The sequence below is a fragment of the Bombina bombina genome, chromosome 5, assembly GCF_027579735.1.
Source record: "Bombina bombina isolate aBomBom1 chromosome 5, aBomBom1.pri, whole genome shotgun sequence".
In the NCBI taxonomy this organism is placed as follows: domain Eukaryota; kingdom Metazoa; phylum Chordata; class Amphibia; order Anura; family Bombinatoridae; genus Bombina; species Bombina bombina.
This window is the reverse complement of record NC_069503.1, coordinates 429,576,733-429,595,409: the sequence shown is the minus strand read 5'-3', so window position 1 is coordinate 429,595,409 and position 18,677 is coordinate 429,576,733. Positions and strand designations below refer to the sequence as shown.

The window sequence follows — 18,677 nt, the reverse complement described above, 5'->3', positions numbered from 1 at the left end:
GAGATGTTCAGGTGATATTTTCTAGTCAGCTTTTTACAGCTATGCTGCATCACTTTCAAGTGTTTCAACATTTGGGTATCATGGCCCTTTAACATTTTTCTCTGCATGTGCATGTGAAGCATAGCTAGATATTGTTAATGCACCCATATTTTAAAAACTGCAGCTGCTCAGAACATCAGTGGGGCTTGTATCATGTCAGCAATTAACAAATTGAGTCATTACCAAATGGTACAAGCACCTTAGGATTTCTGAGCAAGTGCTTTGGTTAAAATGCTGGTGCACGGTGCATACTTAAATACAAATTTGAAACAGTTATAGCTTTTATTAGAAGCATTTTTGCTAATACATTCATATTACAGAAAAAATTATGTTCAATACCGAAATACACCCATGTGATTTCTTATTTTGGCTGGAATATCCCTTTAAGCCTTAAATTCCCTCTTAAGACCTTATGAGACATACACCAATAAACCACCAAGGATTTGCCTTGCATTTGAATTAAAACAAAGGCCTTTAATCAAGTTTATTTTCACTCTATTTGCTTAGGCACAGTGCAATGTCAGTTCCTTGATAGTTGAGCAGAACTTTACTGCATTGTGCTGTATATTCAAGCGACTCAGAATGATAGATAGTAATTAATGCTAATATAGGAAGGTTATTTGTCTTATTAACATTACTGCCTTTACAGGTCCAGGAGAGGACTCTTAGAGGGTACGGAAAGTTGGGTACCCACAATATTATTGCTTGTACAGTATTTGGTTATTGTTCTTTACCTCATATTCATCTGTTTTTTACATTCTCAAAAAATGAGGATTGATTGTATGACTGTGTATATATCTTAAACTTTAATTAAAAAAAAAAAAAAGTAAAAAATGTAGAATAAAAGACAGGAGGCATTTAGGTAAAATAAATAAGCCACAGACTTACTAGTGGTGTTTATGGTACCATACTAAGTCAGTCCTGGTATTAAACCAGTACTTGACATATTCCTTTCTATCCAAAATATTTCAGTCATTTTGATATTATTTAAATATTTAAAAAAAATAGCTTAATATTATGAATAATTTGTCACCCACTATCTTAAGGGACAACGTAGTGCAAAAATGACATGCAATTAGTTAGAGCATGTCATTCTGGCACTACTGAAACAGGATGTCTTTGAGTCAAACCCTTGCAAAGGGGTTAATTACATAGATAAAGTCCCACTCTGGAGTTGCAAGCATTGCAGCTGCTTAAGTGAAAGCAGCTAATAATTAGTCGGGTAGTATGACTTCTGCTGCATGGCTCACCGACTGTTTCCTGCTCAGGACCGTAAGTTCTCTGTGGCTCCAAAGTGGAATTTTACCTGTGTGTTTAAGCCCTTTATTAAGGGTTAAAACACAGAGTGTTCCAAGGTCAGTAGCTCAAAAATGACATGCTCTAAAGAATCGGAGTATATGTTTTTTTCATGTCCCTTTAAGTGCAGTATGTGGTAAATATATAATATATTCTTATTCAGTCCATTCATATCTATTTACAATAGATATACTCCTAAACAAAATCAAAAAAGGTCTCTCTCTATGTTGCTCTGAGATTTTCTTACAAAACGCTAGTCATACTGATTAGAACCCGTGGGTCAGTTAGGTAAACATGGTTTTCTTTGTTTCCTTTTTAAAATAAATTGATAAATGATTTTCCTTCATTTAGATTCAGCCCTAGAGTTTCTCAGGTAGGAAGACAATAATGTTTCTTTAGTGGAATTTCAATGAAATGAACAGTCTTGTTGCATTTTCTTGATTGCATCTTCTATCTCCTTCATGATGGGCATAGGACCTGAGTAATTGTTTGTTTGTAAATCTTCCAGCATCTTCTGGTATTCTGCTGGCAAGTCATTCTGTTTGGCTCCCATGCACATCACCTGTTCATATAAAATGATAAAAAAAATATGTTAAGTACATTACAATACTTGCAGCTACTGTTATACAATCATGAAATATTAGCTTTTGTGAAAAACCATATATAGTAACTTTTGACACATTTTTTTTTTAAGGGGAGCTTGGTACTTTTCAAGACTCCTAGCAGGCAATTTTCTTTCAAATGAGGGGTCTTGATAATTTGTAGCTGATAAGGGAGCTGAGATCGAGGGGTTTGAATTACTTTCTCCCCCCCATCCAGCTGCATTACCAGCTATAGTGACCGGCCTCGTGGTGACATCACCACACTTTTGTGGTGACGTCACTTGAACTCCAATTTATGGTTTAGGAGTGCTGTCCACTAGGCACATCACACAGTGTAACTGAAATAGCATAACTGCTTTCAGAATCATATTACTCCTCATTAACTACATACCTGCTTGTATTGGGGGGACATAAGTCCATAAACACATTTTTTCATTTGATAACATCGACATATGAGGTCTCCTTCTGCTGTCTGGACACTGATCTCAATGGGTTTATAAATGCCAATATGCACCCCCTCCTGTCTAGTTCAGATAAAGTAAAAAAAACAAGACAAGTTAAACATCATAAAGCGTCCATCTCTATGTTAAAAAGAAATAGACCATATAACATTGTTTTAAAAGTATTATATTTAAAAGAATAGCAGATATAAAACAATGTGTTTTTTTAACATAATTAAAATTAATGACAACACAGTAATTAGGTAGTGTGAACATTCCAAAAGAAGGTACAATAGACATATATAACACAAAATCTATGACTTTAGATTAGTAATTAGAAGGTGAAAAAATGTGGTCCTACACTAAGATACTGAATATCTGTAGTGTAGATTTGAATACTCTAGTCGTGCACAGACGTCTAACAATAACTACATTGCTGATCACTTACATATTCAGAGAATCCAAACTGCTAATGTCCATTTTCCACACAACTCCCCAGACTTCATCTCCATCGCTCTCAACCACAGTAGCCACTCCACCGTGCCACCGAGAATTTTTGTTTCCTTGATGGCTGCCAAACGCAAGCTTGAAGTTCTGTAAACGCAATTGTAAAGTATATTCACAGAATGCAAAATGAGAGGCTATAATACAAACATAAAATAAAGGGGCACATGTATACCACTTAAAGGTAATAGGCCATATAACAGACAGAACAAAGTGTAATTGTATAAAAAAATAAAAAGTGCAAAGGCAAATCCAACAGCTTTATGCCCATCTGTTCTTAGTTACCAACTCTGAGCTAGATTACAAGTGACATTTAGCGCTCCCACCAGATCGTAAACACTGCTAGAAGTAAGCTTTTTGCACACACGGGTTAGCATGCGTATTACAAGATGACAGTAAAACTTTTGTGGGCCAGTGAAACCTGACGCACCCTAACTTCAGGACCTCGGATATCGCGACCATGTTAACTTTGTCTACCCATAGACTTTAATGCAGAGCACAGAAGAGACAAATCTAATGTAATCACATTAAAAAAATCAATATCTGGGGGACTTCCGGGCGGCGGCCATGACAGGTCGTGAGATTTACAGCTGCTCCAGCTTTCCAGGCTTATCTGTGTGATATCACCTACTTGTGCTACCACCTAAGCTAGTGACACCCATATTCTGAATCGGATGAGATTGCTCTTCAATTTCATACCTAGATTCCCAAGATTTCTGCAAGCTTAATCTTCCGGAGCTTACCGAGAGGTTTCGGCCTCTACTAAACCCCCCCGTCTGAGCACCTACGGGCCTCAGTCGTTGCGCAGTGCCAAAAGTCCGCTGCACATACCTAACGTGTCTAATTCAGATTGAAGATATACTTCAAGCATGATACACAGCTTAGAGTCAGAGATTTTGCAGCTCCTACATGAACATTTTTTATCCCTCGAACGACACCTGTGTGAGGCCTTCGGGATAGAACAAGAGAGCCAGCAAACACTGAGACAAGCTGCAGAGGAACTAATACCCTTCCATCTGCCTAAAGGAACACAAGATCCCCAGGACTGTGCTATACAGGGGAACATACTGGTCGCAACAGCCGTATCTGGAGAACATTCTTCTCTTCAAATTAGAGATGCCCATCAGCAGGCCCGAGCTCCAACTGCTTACGGAGCAACAACGGACTCGCAGCCGACTACGCTGCCTCAGAGCAGCGATACCTCAGACGCAGAGAGACCACACCACATGCGAGCCGCACTAACCCCTGAACTTACCGATGGTTGCGGAGTACAGCCGCCCGAGTGGAAGATTTCATTTAATGGAAATACACCAGGGGCTGTGATGGAGGTACGCGCGGCAGCGCGCCAGCTACCTCACCTTGAGCGAAACACCTTTGTAATACCTCAGCAGCTGAGAAGTCTCAGGCAGTCTCCCTATTCAGTTACCGCAGATGGGCTTGTGTTGGAAGGGGGCCGCCTGCAGCGATATTCTACAAGGTGGCTGTATTACCTGGCTCAGTTACAGTATGGAGACCGGGCTGTAGGATTGCCTTACTGGGTGGCTCTGCAAATGGACGCCACGTTGTGCTCACAACAACCACCCTTCATTCCCATGGTGGTAAGACACGCCGAATTGCTGGGACTGTTCAGTATGTGGAAGGTGGGCATAGGTTAGATCATTTGGGAAGTCCGGTGTTACCTCAATATCCTTGGGTCCACACGGAACAAAATATGACCGAACTGTGTAGGTTTTGACTCATCTGAAAACTGCTCTTTCCTTCTGTAGTTAACTGGCCCAGTTTTTGCCCTGGGTAGCTATAATCCTAATACGGCAGTTAGATGTTCTGGGGTCAGAGAAGTATGCAGAACGCTGCACACCATTGCAGGACTTCAAACGTCTATGTGGACTTGTCTGGTTTGTTCCTAACTGACACATACCATCCAGATAGTTTTCTATCACTACATGACAATTTTCATAACTGTAAAAATCTTTAATGTGCAGCAATATCTCATGTATATCTATCACATCCAGCTCACCCTTCTCTACTTGGTCTTTGTTTTTGTTTATTACCGCCACAATTTCCCATCACATTGCGTATTTGTTTTCAATGTGGATGCTGCTCCTGTTTTCCTGACATATATTTTGACACCAACTGCTATATTACTGTTATGCCTGTTAAAATAGTCTGTTTCTGGCTGCCCAAGTTCTTAGGACTTATATCAACTTTGGGGGGTTTACACTGCCAAATATTGCCTGTATATTGCCATAACCTTGTTACATAGCCTGATTCTGTTAATGACAGTCTACAAAGTTATTAATCTATGCTTCATTAAGCAGGTAAACCTTAGGGCTGTACACCTCATCACTTTTAGACATATTTGATTTCAAGTCTGATCTTCAAATGTTTTTGAATTTCTAGTAGATATGCAAGTACCTGAGTTTTCCCATTTTTACCCCCAATTATTACCTGAACCTGAATGTAGGGTATAGGTAGATCTATAGCCCCTGTGTGTTTCCACACAATACATGTACATATGGGATTTCTACTGCCATATAGAGTTTCAATATATACCTAATCTATTTGATATATGCTATTTAACAAGCCAGTGGTTTTGTTATTTTCTTTGTTTCCCCTAAAATTCCCTACTAGGTTTCGGATTGTTTTCTGGGAGGTCCAAGAGAGGCCTCTAATATTCTTGAAGGGAAATCACTGTTCTTGACTCTATGCAATATGTGAAGGGGACACTCTTTAAATTGAAAACCTGAGGTTATCTAATATCTGTTTAATGGGGCGATTAACAGTACTTACTGTGAATTTTCACATGTTTATTGTTTGGTAATTTTCCTATATGTTTGAAACTGAATTTTCATTTGCCTGTACCATTTATAATAACCTTAATAAATAAGAACAGTCAAAAAAAAAAAAAAAAAAAAAAAAAAAAAAAAAAAGTAAGTAGCAAGGTATAACTCAATGTAGTGTATGGTTGTTACGTCTAAAGATTTAGAATGAAAGGGGGCCTTGGGGTTATTGGGGTTATTCAATAAAGATGTTAAGGGAAAAAAAAAAAAAAAAATCTTATAGTATATATATATATATATATATATATATATATATATATATATATATATATATATATATATATACATATATACACACACACACACTGTACATACACTGTATATATAAATGATTGCATACTCATGCTTGTGCAGCAATATAATGATTTCTTTTAGAATTCGTATATTACAAAAATTGACAAAACTATTTTGTATTCTTTAGCCCTACTTTCTAAGGTTTTGGAGTAGAAAATTCAAGTATACATTTTGAATTAAAGGGACAGTCTAGGCCAAAATAAACTTTCATGATTCAGATAGAGCATGTAATTTTAAACAATTTTCCAATTTACTGAAAGAGATATATATATATATATATATATATATATATATATATATATATATATATATATATATATATATATATATATATATATATATATATATATATATATATATATATATATTTAAATAATTATATATACAGTGTCTGAGTAGCTTGTTCAATGGCTAGTCACAACCCCAGGAGCAGAAGAACTTTCCTGCAGGGTTCTGGTCCTACATGAAAAGAACAGCCCAGCCACTGAACATGACTCATGGCAATATGACCCCAACATAAATGTGACTAGGCTCCAGCTTTCGCTAGACAGGAGTCAAATGATCTAAATGGATTTAATGAATAGTGTCCTTTGCAATACTTAATATATGGATACTTATATAAAGTGCAGCAGGGCTCATCTAACATAACCCAACCAGTAAAGTAGAAATGTAAAAGGACACTGTCCATCTCTTATTTTCAGTATGGAGGGCAGCTGGGCAGTACAGCTAACCTCTCACCAATGTTTCTAACAGACAGTCAATTAGGAGGGTGAGCAAATAAGCACCCATAGAGGTATTAAAGCTGAAGTCATAAAGCACTTAAAAAAATGACAAGCATATATGCTCAGTGCACAAGCATATATGCGCCCCCTCTGGCGGTCTGAATTCTCCTGGAGGAATTCAGCATTGCACACAAGCGCTATTTTGTGCTTGCGTGTAATCCTGCCCGCGCACAGCCAAACACGCGAGGGCAGGAGCTGTCAATCTCCCCGGTCGGAAAAGACCAGGGAGATTGAATTTCGCCAAACAAGAGGTGTCGAAGAGGTTGACCGCTGCTTAGTAAATACGCGTGCAGGTTCTCATGCGAGAACCTGCCACCATAGGGGCTCAAAAGCTGGTGAAAGCCTTTGATAAATTAACCTCTTACTGTATAAAAGAACCACCCTCTTGGGGAAACAGAACAAGTAAACACTGCTAGAAGTAAGCTTTTTGCACACACAGGTTAGCATGCGTATTACAAGATGACAGTAAAACTTTTGTGGGCCAGTGAAACCTGACGCACCCTAACTTCAGGACCTCGGATATCGCGACCATGTTAACTTTGTCTACCCATAGACTTTAATGCAGAGCACAGAAGAGACAAATCTAATGTAATCACATAAAAAAAAAATCAATATCTTATAGTTATACAATATACAAGTTTAGAAAGCTTATTATTTTGAAATATATATATATATATATATATATATATATATATATATATATATATATATATATATATATATATATATATATATACACACACACATACACACATACACATACACTGTACATACACTGTATATATAAATGATTGCATACTCATGCTTGTGCAGCAATATAATGATTTCTTTTAGAATTCATATATTACAAAAATTGACAAAACTATTTTGTATTCTTTAGCCCTACTTTCTAAGGTTTTGGAGTAGAAAATTCAAGTATACATTTTGAATTAAAGGGACAGTCTAGGCCAAAATAAACTTTCATGATTCAGATAGAGCATGTAATTTTAAACAATTTTCCAATTTACTTTTATCACCAATTTTGCTTTGTTCTCATGGTATTCTTAGTTGAAAGCTTAACCTAGCTAATTTCTTAGACCTTGAAGCCCACCTCTTTCAGATTGCATTTAACAGTTTTTCACCACTAGAGGGTGTTAGTTCACGTATTTCATAAAGATAACACTGTGCTCATGCACGAGAAGTTATCTGGGAGCAGGCACTACTGCAAGTCTGTCAAAAGAACTGAAAAAAGGGGCAGTTTGCAGAGGCTTAGATACAAGATAATCACAGAGGTTAAAAGTATATTAATATAACTGTGTTAGTTATGCAAAACTGGGGAATGGGTAATAAAGGGATTATCTATCTTTTAAAACAATAAAAATGATGGTGTAGACTGTCCCTTTAAAGAATGTGAAAAATCATTCTAGCATAAGTCACTAGAGATAAATAAATATATATAGCACTTTAAAGTGATTGTAAAGTTTAATGAATTACTGCCCAGTATCTAAAAATAATCTTAAAAACAGGGGCACTTTAATTCATTAAACTTTACAAAGATGCTTCTTTTTAAAAATATTTACCATTTTGTGATGGTAAACATACAGCTGTCCCTTCATCGATGATGAATCTGAGTTCCTCCAATAGTTGCGTGTCCCCTTTGGCGTCCAGCTCATGGGGCACACAACGATTGGAGGAAGCCGGATATGCAATGTTAAATATTTTTAAAAAGAAGCGTCTTTGTAAAGGTTAATGAATTAAAAAGTGTCCATGTTTTTAAGATTATTTTTAGATACTGGGCAGTAAATCATTAAACTTTACAAAATCCTTTTTGCACGGTTGCAATAATGTTTTTACAAAGTGTCATATCTTAAGTTATATATGACAATACAAGCCTTTCTGTTAGGCAACCTACAGATAGCAGATAGGGTTGCCACCTTAGCCATGTTTTCCTGGACACTTATGAGTTATACATGCTGTAGAGTGTGCAGGTAGGAACATGAATTTCAACCCTGGACAGCACACAAATAGTGACACTGAACAACACTATTCATAAGTGGCCAGGAAAACATGGCTAAGGTGGCTACCCTACCTACAGAGTAGCTATGTTAGAACAATATGTTATCATTTGAATTTCACAATCACACCCAGTGTGACCTCTGCGTAAAAAGAATGTCTGATGTGGGCAGCTTTGCAAAGACCAGTTCAAAGTTTACCTTGCTAAAGTTCACATATCATTCATTATACGTATATCTTAGGTTGATATTTGATGAAAATGATTCCCTGTGTAAATTGAAAACAGCTGTTTCAGCTGAGAAAAAGGTCAAACGTTTTAGGAGTGGTAAAAAATGTGAACAATAACTTACTCAACTTTTTTTTTTTTTTACTAATAATTAAACAATAGGTTGACCATTAAAGGACCACTGAGCACAGAAAAATAACATAATAAACAAAAAGACAAAGCAAAAGCACTTAGTTGGAATTTCAAATAAGTAGTAGATTTTTATCTGACAAATTGCAATTAGTTCCATTTTTCTTTCCCAGCATCATGTGACTGCCATCAGCCAATTACAAAATGAATATACGTTTATTCTGTGAATTCTTGCACATGCTCAGTTGGAGCTTGTGTCTATAAATAGATTGTGCACATTTAGATAATGTAAGTAAATTGGAAAGTTGTTTAAAATTGTGTACTTTATCTGAATCATGAAAATTTAATTTTGACTTTAGTGTTCCATTAAATATAATCTGCCAGTAGTGTAGGATCCCCCTTACCCTCCCAACTCCCTGCAAAACAGCTATCTAACCCTTCCCCCTACTAATGATCTTCACCATCTTAGGTACTGGCAGCTGTCTGCCAGTACCCAGTTTATATCCATTTAAAAAAAGTTTATCTAATTAAAAAAAAATATGTTCTAAATACTGTAGCAATCCCCCTCCAAGTGATCATATTGTAGGGCCCCTCTCTCATGTTCCCCTTTCTATAGTGTAGTGGAGCAATCCCTGCCTCTCTCCCAGTAAAACATTTTCTGTATTGTAGCAAACCCTTCCTCCGGTGATGGGCCGCCAACCTGCCTCCCTCCTTCCCTCCCACACCACTCACGGCACCACCGCAGCAGATACAGACTTTCTGTGTCACTGTCTGAATTCGCTATCTGGCTTCATATGGTAAATGGAGCTGTGCTAATTAGCATATAAAGGCAGATGCCTTCTGCCTCTGGTTGCAGTCTCGGCTGTCTAAGCTGACAGCTGGAACCGCAGCAAGAGGCAGAAGGTTAGATGTAGGTACTACGTCAACAGGGTATGCTAGGCAAAGTACCCTATGCTGTAGTACCTACGCTCATATGGCTTAAGGGGTTAATGTAAACTCTCTTAAAAAGAATAAAACTACTAGCAATCACTGAATTATCTGCAACTGCGTGAGAGACTATTAAGGCATAGAGTATAGCAACATTTTGAGGTTTACGGCTAATAGTGGTAAGGGTCTTATTAAAGGGACAGTGAACACCTTGGGATTTGTATATAAAGGACTAGATTACAAGTGGCGAGCTAATGTTGGCGCATGTGCGATATTGAAATATCGTGCTCACATTAACTTGCGCTCATATTACTAAGTGAAAGTAAACACAATTGCACGAGCACAAACTAAATTTACGCACGTCGGGTAAAAGGTTAGTCACGTAAAGGGTTAGGGCTAAATAAAAAGTTGTACTAAACACAACATAAATACATTAAAATGAAATGTTACACTCATATATACACTATCTAATAATAATAATAATAATAATAATAATAATAATAATAATAATAATAATAATAATAATTCACATACATATTAAAAATTAAAAATTATAAGGGTTAAAACGCATATGGTATGTGTCAAGGTGTTTGAATGGAAAGGGCTATAATGTATATATACACATATGATATTTTGGGCACAACTGTATCGCCTTCATCAGAACAAATAACAAATGAAAAATAACATTTATATAGTGTACAAAATCATAAACTGAACATACCCTCTTTTCCTTGTGGCGCCAAACATCATCTGTTGGAATGCAAGCCATGTGTTACAGTGATAGGTAAAATCGGAAGTGACGATCACGTCACTTCCAGTAGTGTGACACAAAAATAATCAAAAACAGATGTAAAATTATACATCCAAAAATAAAGCAATGTTATTACATTCATCTCATATTCCTTTGAACTTAACTAAATTGTGACTTTTATTACAACATCGTAAAGGTTTTTAGTGTGTACAACACCGTTATAATTATTTGTGTACAGCATTGCCATAAAAACCGTGACACTTATCAAATCCTGTTTGTGGCAAATGCAACCCTTGTTAAAAATCTTAGTACATATGTTGCAACAAAGCTTATTTTTTTACACTTTGTGTTACATTATATATAACGTGACCAAATCGGACACAATTTTACAATATAATTGCTCTAGGGATACAAAAGTTAGATTTCAAGAATATAACATGGATGTATATTAAAGGGATACTGAACCCAAATTGTTTCTTTCATGATTCAGATAGAGCAAGCAATTTTAAGCAACTTTCTAATTTACGCCTATTTCAATTTCTCTTCGTTCTCTTGTTATCTATATTTGAAAAAGAAGGCATCTAAGCTAAGGAGCCAGACAATTTTTGGTTTAGCACCCTGGACAACACTTGTTTATTGGTGGGTGAATTTATCTACCAATCAGCAAGAACAACTCAGGTTGTTTACCAAAAATGGGCTGGCTTCAAAACTTACATTCTTGCTTCTGAAATAAAGATACCAAGAGAATGAAGAAAATTAGAAAGTTGCTTAAAATTGCATGCTCTATCTGAATCACAAAAGAAAACATTTGGGTTCAGTGTCCCTTTAAACTCATACTGTATAGTTATAGGTAAATCTCCTAGAAAAATGATGACTGCATTTAACATCCACAGGTATATCCAAAAAAGATATACGACCAAAAAAATCCCCAAAAATATACCACCTTGAGGATGGTAAGGGAGGACGAGCAACACTGCACAGACTCACACAACACCCCAACCCCTCTGGGAACACCTTTTGTGTAACTAGCACCCTGGGTATGTAGTGGAAATCCTATTCAAATAGGAGATTTAAAATCTGGTACTGAATTAAGTCCTCCTGGGCTAATAGTGCCCAGTCTATACATCCATTGAGCTTCATGCATGAGTAAGATCTTGTCTTTATCTTACTCATGCGTGAAGCTCAATAGAGGGGTCTGATGAAGGGATGAGATCCCCGAAATGTTACTTGTTTGATACTTGTGCACAATAAAGCACATTTGAAAAAACTTTTTCCAGAGAAGCTATGATTGTTGTGGACTTAATGCGACAGTCAACACCAGAATTGTTGTTGTTTTAAAAGATAGAAAATCCCTTAATTACCAATTCCCCAGTTTTGCATAACCAACACAGTTATAATTATACACATTTTACCTCTGTAATTACCTTGTATCTAAGCCTCAGCAGACTTCCCCCTTATTTCAGTTCTTTTGACAGACTTGCATTTTAGCCAATCAGAGCTGACTCCATAGTAAAGAAACGTGCATGAGCTCAATGTTATCTACTGTATATGAAACACATGAACTAATGCCCTCTAGTGGTGAAAAACTATCAAAATGCATTTAGATTAGAGGTGGCCTTCAAGGTCTAAGAAACTAGCATATGAACCTCCTAGGTTTAGCTGTCAACTAAGAATACCAAGAGAACAAAGCATAATTGGTGGTAAAAGTAAATTGGAAAGTTGTTTAAAATTACGTGCCCTATTTGAATCATGAAAGTTTTTTTTAGACTTGACTGTCCCTTTAAACTTTGGATAATATTTGCCTGCATCCTGGTTGTTGCCTTAATGGTGAGAGTGTGCACTTTTGGAATATATATATATATATATATATATATATATATATTATTTTTTTTAAAAATAATTATATATACAGTGTCTGAGTAGCTTGTTCAATGGCTAGTCACAACCCCAGGAGCAGAAGAACTTTCCTGCAGGATTCTGGTCCTACATGAAAAGAACAGCCCAGCCACTGAACATGACTCATGGCAATATGACCCCAACATAAATGTGACTAGGCTCCAGCTTTCGCTAGACAGGAGTCAAATGATCTAAATGGATTTAATGAATAGTGTCCTTTGCAATACTTAATATATGGATACTTATATAAAGTGCAGCAGGGCTCATCTAACATAACCCAACCAGTAAAGTAGAAATGTAAAAGGACACTGTCCATCTCTTATTTTCAGTATGGAGGGCAGCTGGGTAATACAGCTAACCTCTCACCAATGTTACTAACAGACAGTCAATTAGGAGGGTGAGCAAATAAGCACCCATAGAGGTATTAAAGCTGAAGTCATAAAGCACTTAAAAAATGACAAGCATATATGCTCAGTGCACAAGCATATACGCGCCCCTGTCCACTGCTGCTCGCCTCTGGTGGTCTGGAGAAATTCAGCATTGCACACGAGCGCTATTTTGTGCTTGCGTGCAATCCTGCCTGCGCACAGCCAATCACGCGAGGGCAGGAGCTGTCAATCTCCCCGGTCGGAAAAGACCAGGGAGATTGAATTTCGCCAAACAAGAGGTGTCGAAGAGGTTGACCGCTGCTTAGTAAATACGCGTGCAGGTTCTCATGTGAGAACCTGCCACCATAGGGGCTCAAAAGCTGGTGAAAGCCTTTGATAAATTAACCTCTTACTGTATAAAAGAACCACCCTCTTGGGGAAACAGAACAAGTACAATTTCCCAGGTACAGGAAAAACAAACTGCATACTGCAATGTTGTTTTACTTTTTTCTAATTAAATATTTAAAGGGACATGAAACCCAAATTTTGTCTTTCATGATTTAGGTAGAAAATACAATTTTAAACAACTTTCCAGTTAACATCTATTATCAAATTTGCTTCATTCCCTTGGTATCATTTGTTGAAGGAGCAGCAATGCACTACTGGTTTTTAATTGAATACATGGGTGAGCCAATGACAATCGGTATATACATGCAGCCACCAATCAGCAGCTAGAACCTAGGTTCTTTTCTGCTCCTGAGCTTTACTAGATAAACCTTTCACCAAAGGATAACAACAAAAGGAAGCATATTAAATAATAGAAGTAAATTGGAAAGTTATTTAAAATTGTATGTTCTATCTGAATTATGAAAGAAAATATAGGGTTTCATGTCCCTTTAATTAAATGCTGAGTTTAATGTCCCTTTTAGATTGTTCAAGCACTATTGTCAGTTCTATGTGCAAGTAAGTAAAGTTTTGTGCAAGCTGGTTATGAAAGGTTCAGGGTAATGAATAATCCTGGAAAATATATACATAATCCAGAAGGAGAATACTGTATTGACCCACTGATGACTTTGTATAGTAAAAATAAAAATAGTAAAAATGAGCAAATAATTTAGACCAATGATACCATTCAATCGTTGCTACAACAAACCACCGCTCGCACATTTACATCAAGCACATGCTGGCCTGACTATGACTATGTGCAACATACCTGCAGCTTGGCTACAGAGTGGAAGGAAGCCGAGGGGTTGCTGAGAAGGATCCGCTCTTTTAGCAGGTTGCTCCCATAAGCAAAATAATAAAAAGAGTTGCCCCCTGTAGAGAGACCAGCACTGTTTTGAGACTCCATCCCCTCTGTCAGTGACAAGACTCTGCTTCCGCAGGCAAAGAAAATAGCTCCGTCCAGGAGGCGTGGCCTGTCATAGGGCTCTGACTGATTGTCTGTAACTGAGCTGACTGAATCAGTGACTTTATTAGAACAGCGTGGAAGGTACAGCTCAGCACAGCACACGTTTCCTGCTGTGACTGAGCTCATGACACAATCTATAGCATAAAGGTGGAATTCACCAGAGGGAGTCAGACTATAAACTTGTACACAGCATGTGCTAACAAAACTGCACGGCATTACTTAAAAAATACTGACTGTCAAAATCGTGCACAATGCTGTAAACATGCGGGTTTGTAATTTTATTTCACTCAGTATAAAGTATAGTTATTTTGAAACTTACAATCCTATTAAATGAATAAGATACTACTATTAGAAATCTCAAAATATTTAATACAGTGTCTTGCATAGAAGTATATGAGTATGGATCTCAAATTGTGTATTGCTTTCATGAATTAGTGACAATCGGGATATACTAAATAAGCAATGGCAAAAGTTACATAGCAACAAAACCAGGAGACGTATAATAACAGAGATATTTGAGAAGGATTTAACCCAAGTACAGTAGCAGATCAGTAATATTTCATGGGATTATATATATTTTTTTCTATTGAATGACAAGAGTGAATGACAAAATGTAACTTTAGTGAAATGTAAAAACTATACTGCTCCATTACATCACACACAGTGAATGTCTCCTCTACACAGTTCCTTAACAACACAAACCCTTTTTTTCACTACATACATTCTGTATCATATGTACAATAACACACACATTCTAGGTCATATGTATTATATATAGTTGTTTTTTATTGGGTTTTCAACAGCATAAAAGAAACATACAATAGCATTAAACCATTTGTCAATCGTGATGGGAATTATACATATTACAAACAGGGCTGGTGGATAAAATAAACTCCCAGAGTCCAGTAGTCAAGTATGCAGTCCATACGAGAATTAGTCCATTTATCTGAGCTTAAAGATTGTCAACACAAGAAAATATAGTTCCAGAAAAAGTACTCATTTCTATTAGTGGACTGCCATTTGTAAATACTATAGAAGGAAGTATGACTAACCAAGCCTCTGCCTGGTAGCCTTGTCTGGTGTGGACAAAGATTAAATTGAAAAACCACCAAAAATTAAAATACATAGATCCCAATAAATTAACCAAGGAAAAAATAATAACAATAACAGAATAAAATTACAATGTCGATAAATAGACCTTGTGCACTCGGGTGTGGAGACGGGCATCGCGATGGCTCTGAATAAGCTTGTTCGGGAAATTAATGGGGAGGTATTTTCATGGCTAACCTACCATGGGCTTATCTGGGTGTTGATCAGATTGGGCTAACTATGATTTATATCTATTTAGCTCCCAGAGGAGTAACATGTTCTCATAGAAATCCAATTTGCCAATTTGAAGGTAGTGGAATCTTTCTAATATCAGGTCGGAGTTGACCAGTTTCTTCCATTCGCTAATAGTGGGGATTTTAGTAGATTTCCAGCATCTGGGTATCATTTGTTTCGCAGTATTTACCAAAATGTAGAATAACTGTCTACGGATTTTACAAGTTATTTGGGGAGTGTCGTGTAGAAGGGCCGTTTCTATGCTTGGGAGGAGTTGTGTGGCTAGGACTGCGTTAATTTCTCGGAAAACTGCTGTCCAGAAGTTTCTTATGGGCACACAATCCCACCATATATGAGCCATACTTCCAGGCTGGCTACAGCCTCTCCAGCATGCATCTGAACTACCTCTAAAAATACGCTTAATTTTGGTTGGGGTTAGATACCAGCGGGTAAAATTTTTTATGTTTGTTTCCTTCGCTCTTGAGGAATGTGCGGAGCGTGATAAATTCTCGAATCTGTTATGCCAGTCTCCTTTACTTGTGGTTGTGTCTAGCTCCCTGTCCCATCCTGCAGTGTACGAGGGTAGTCTCGGGAACCTATTTTCCAACACTAGTTTATACAGAGTGGAAACAGATCTAAGAGCCTTTAGATCGCTCAAGCAATATTGCTCGAATTTTGTTAAGGGTCGTAAGAAGTCAGCTTTTTGTTTGTGTGTGAGTATGAAATGTCTTGCTTGATGGTAGTTGAACCAGGAGGAAAAGAAGGGGAGAGAGAGAGAGTCAATTTGTTGTTTTGGCATTAGTTTATTATTATCCAGCAAGGTATGAATTCGTATTAAAGGATCTTGGGGTGTGTGTAAACCCCTTTCTTGTATGAGTCCCGGCGGGAATTCCGGGTTGGACAATAGGCTTGTGAGTGGAGAGTATTTTGAGGAAATTTTTGGGAGCGCCTTAAGGATAAATCGCCAATCCCTCCATGTCTCGTTAGAGATGGAAGACGTTGATATTTTATGGTTCCCCAATGCTTGAGAGTTCCAGCATTTGCTACCTAGGTGGTTTGTGTCTGCCATGTAAGTTTCTATCTGCACCCAACCCTTAGGTTGGTTCCCATTAGTGCTACACCATTCCAACACCCGTTGGAGAGAAATCGCTAGCTTATATGAGTGGAGGTGGGGCACCCCCAGGCCACCTAGATCTGGGGCTTTATAAATCGTGCTTTTATTAATGCGTGGTGGCCTGCGTCTCCATATGTAATCATTCAGTATTTTTTGCAAGATGTCTATTTCTCTAGAGATGTGTTGGACTGGTACTGTCTGAAGTATGTACAGAGCTTTGGGTAGCAGGACCATTTTTGCTGCCTGGATTCTCCCTAGCCACGAAATATTCTTTAAGAGCCAAGAGGAAGTCAGGGATTGGAACTCACTAATGAGTTCATCATAATTAAATTTACGCGTTAGTTGACTGTCAGGCGTCAGATAAATTCCCAGGTATTTAAGGCGACTGGTTTGTACCTTCAGAGGGCAAAGGGCTCTAATATCATCTAACATCCTCCGGGGGATCATAACCGGTAAGAATTCTGATTTTGTCATGTTAATGGAAAAATTGGAAGCCTCACCAAAGGAGGAAAGTTCCGACATCACATGTGTGATAGAGTTGAAAGGGTCTGTCAATGTCAGTAAAAGGTCATCTGCATAAATGGTAGTTTTGTGTTGTTTAGATCCTACTGTTATTCCTTTAATAAACAAGTTCTCCCTAATTCTGATTGCAAGGGGCTCTAGGGATATTATAAAAAGCAGCGGGGAAAGGGGACAGCCTTGCCTTGACCCGTTCCTTATTTCAAAAGTTTCAGAGAGTGTCCCATTTACCCTGACCTGCGCTGTGGGATTAGTGTAGAGGGCCATAATTTTTTGAATGAATTGATTTGGGAAATTGAAACGTCCTAAGGTCGTCTGTAAGTAAGTCCAGTCAAGTCTGTCAAATGCCTTCTCGGCGTCAGTGGACAAAAAGAGGGCTGGTGTTTCGGTCTTAGATACAAGTTCTATAAGGTTAAGCACTTTCACGGTATTATCTTTAGCTTCTCTATTGGGCACAAAACCTGATTGATCCTGATGAATGATTTGTGGGAGAATTTGGTTTATGCGCGTGGCCAGAATTTTAGCATACAGTTTTAAATCAGTGTTAAGGAGGGAGATAGGTCTGAAATTAGCTGGGTTATCAGGCACCTTGCCTGGTTTCTCTAGTACTGAGATATGTGCTTGTAGCATGGTGTCAGGGAATGTGGAGCCGTCTGCTATCTGGTTAAATAAAGAGGTTAAATGAGGGACCAAGTATTTTGCAAATGTTTTATAGTATAGACCTGAGAACCCGTCCGGGCCTGGAGCTTTATTAGGTTTTAGGGTATGTATTGCATCCAACACCTCTTTAGAAGAAATTGGTTTATCCAGGGATTCTCTTTGCTCTTCACTTAGCTGGGGTAATTGTATGCTAGAGAGATATTGGTGACATACTTGGTTATGGGATGTGTCTTTCCTGTCTGGGAATAGGTTGTATAACTTATGATAGAAAGATTGGAATGCTTCGGCAATTTTATGGGTGTCCTCAAGGTGCTTCCCCGATTTGTTTTTTATTGAGTGTATATAGGTCTTTTGTTGTCTGTGTTTTAAAGCTCTTGCTAACCATTTCCCTGCCTTATTACCCTCTCTGTAGAATGTCTGCTGGAAAGACAATAGTTGTCTCTGAGAATCTATGTGCAGGAGTTTATTTAATTGGTCACGCTTACTGGTTAGGTCGTCCATAACGTCAGTGTTGTCTGGGGATTGTTTGTGGAGGTAATCTAGTTCTGCAATTTCTTTAGCTAA

At 37.6% G+C, this 18,677-nt stretch overlaps 1 protein-coding gene across 1 annotated transcript; it reads right to left on the bottom strand.

Annotated features, from left to right (window-relative positions):
* Positions 1-492: 492 nt before the first annotated feature.
* On the bottom strand, positions 493-14,476 carry GGCT (gamma-glutamylcyclotransferase). Its single transcript, XM_053713023.1, has 4 exons — positions 14,300-14,476; positions 2,826-2,971; positions 2,329-2,461; positions 493-1,897 (listed from the first exon to the last, which is right to left on the bottom strand). Exons 1-4 carry the CDS (start codon positions 14,435-14,437, stop codon positions 1,742-1,744), a joined length of 573 nt encoding a protein of 190 aa, XP_053568998.1. The 5' UTR covers positions 14,438-14,476; the 3' UTR covers positions 493-1,741.
* Between the last annotated feature and the right edge of the window lie 4,201 nt (positions 14,477-18,677).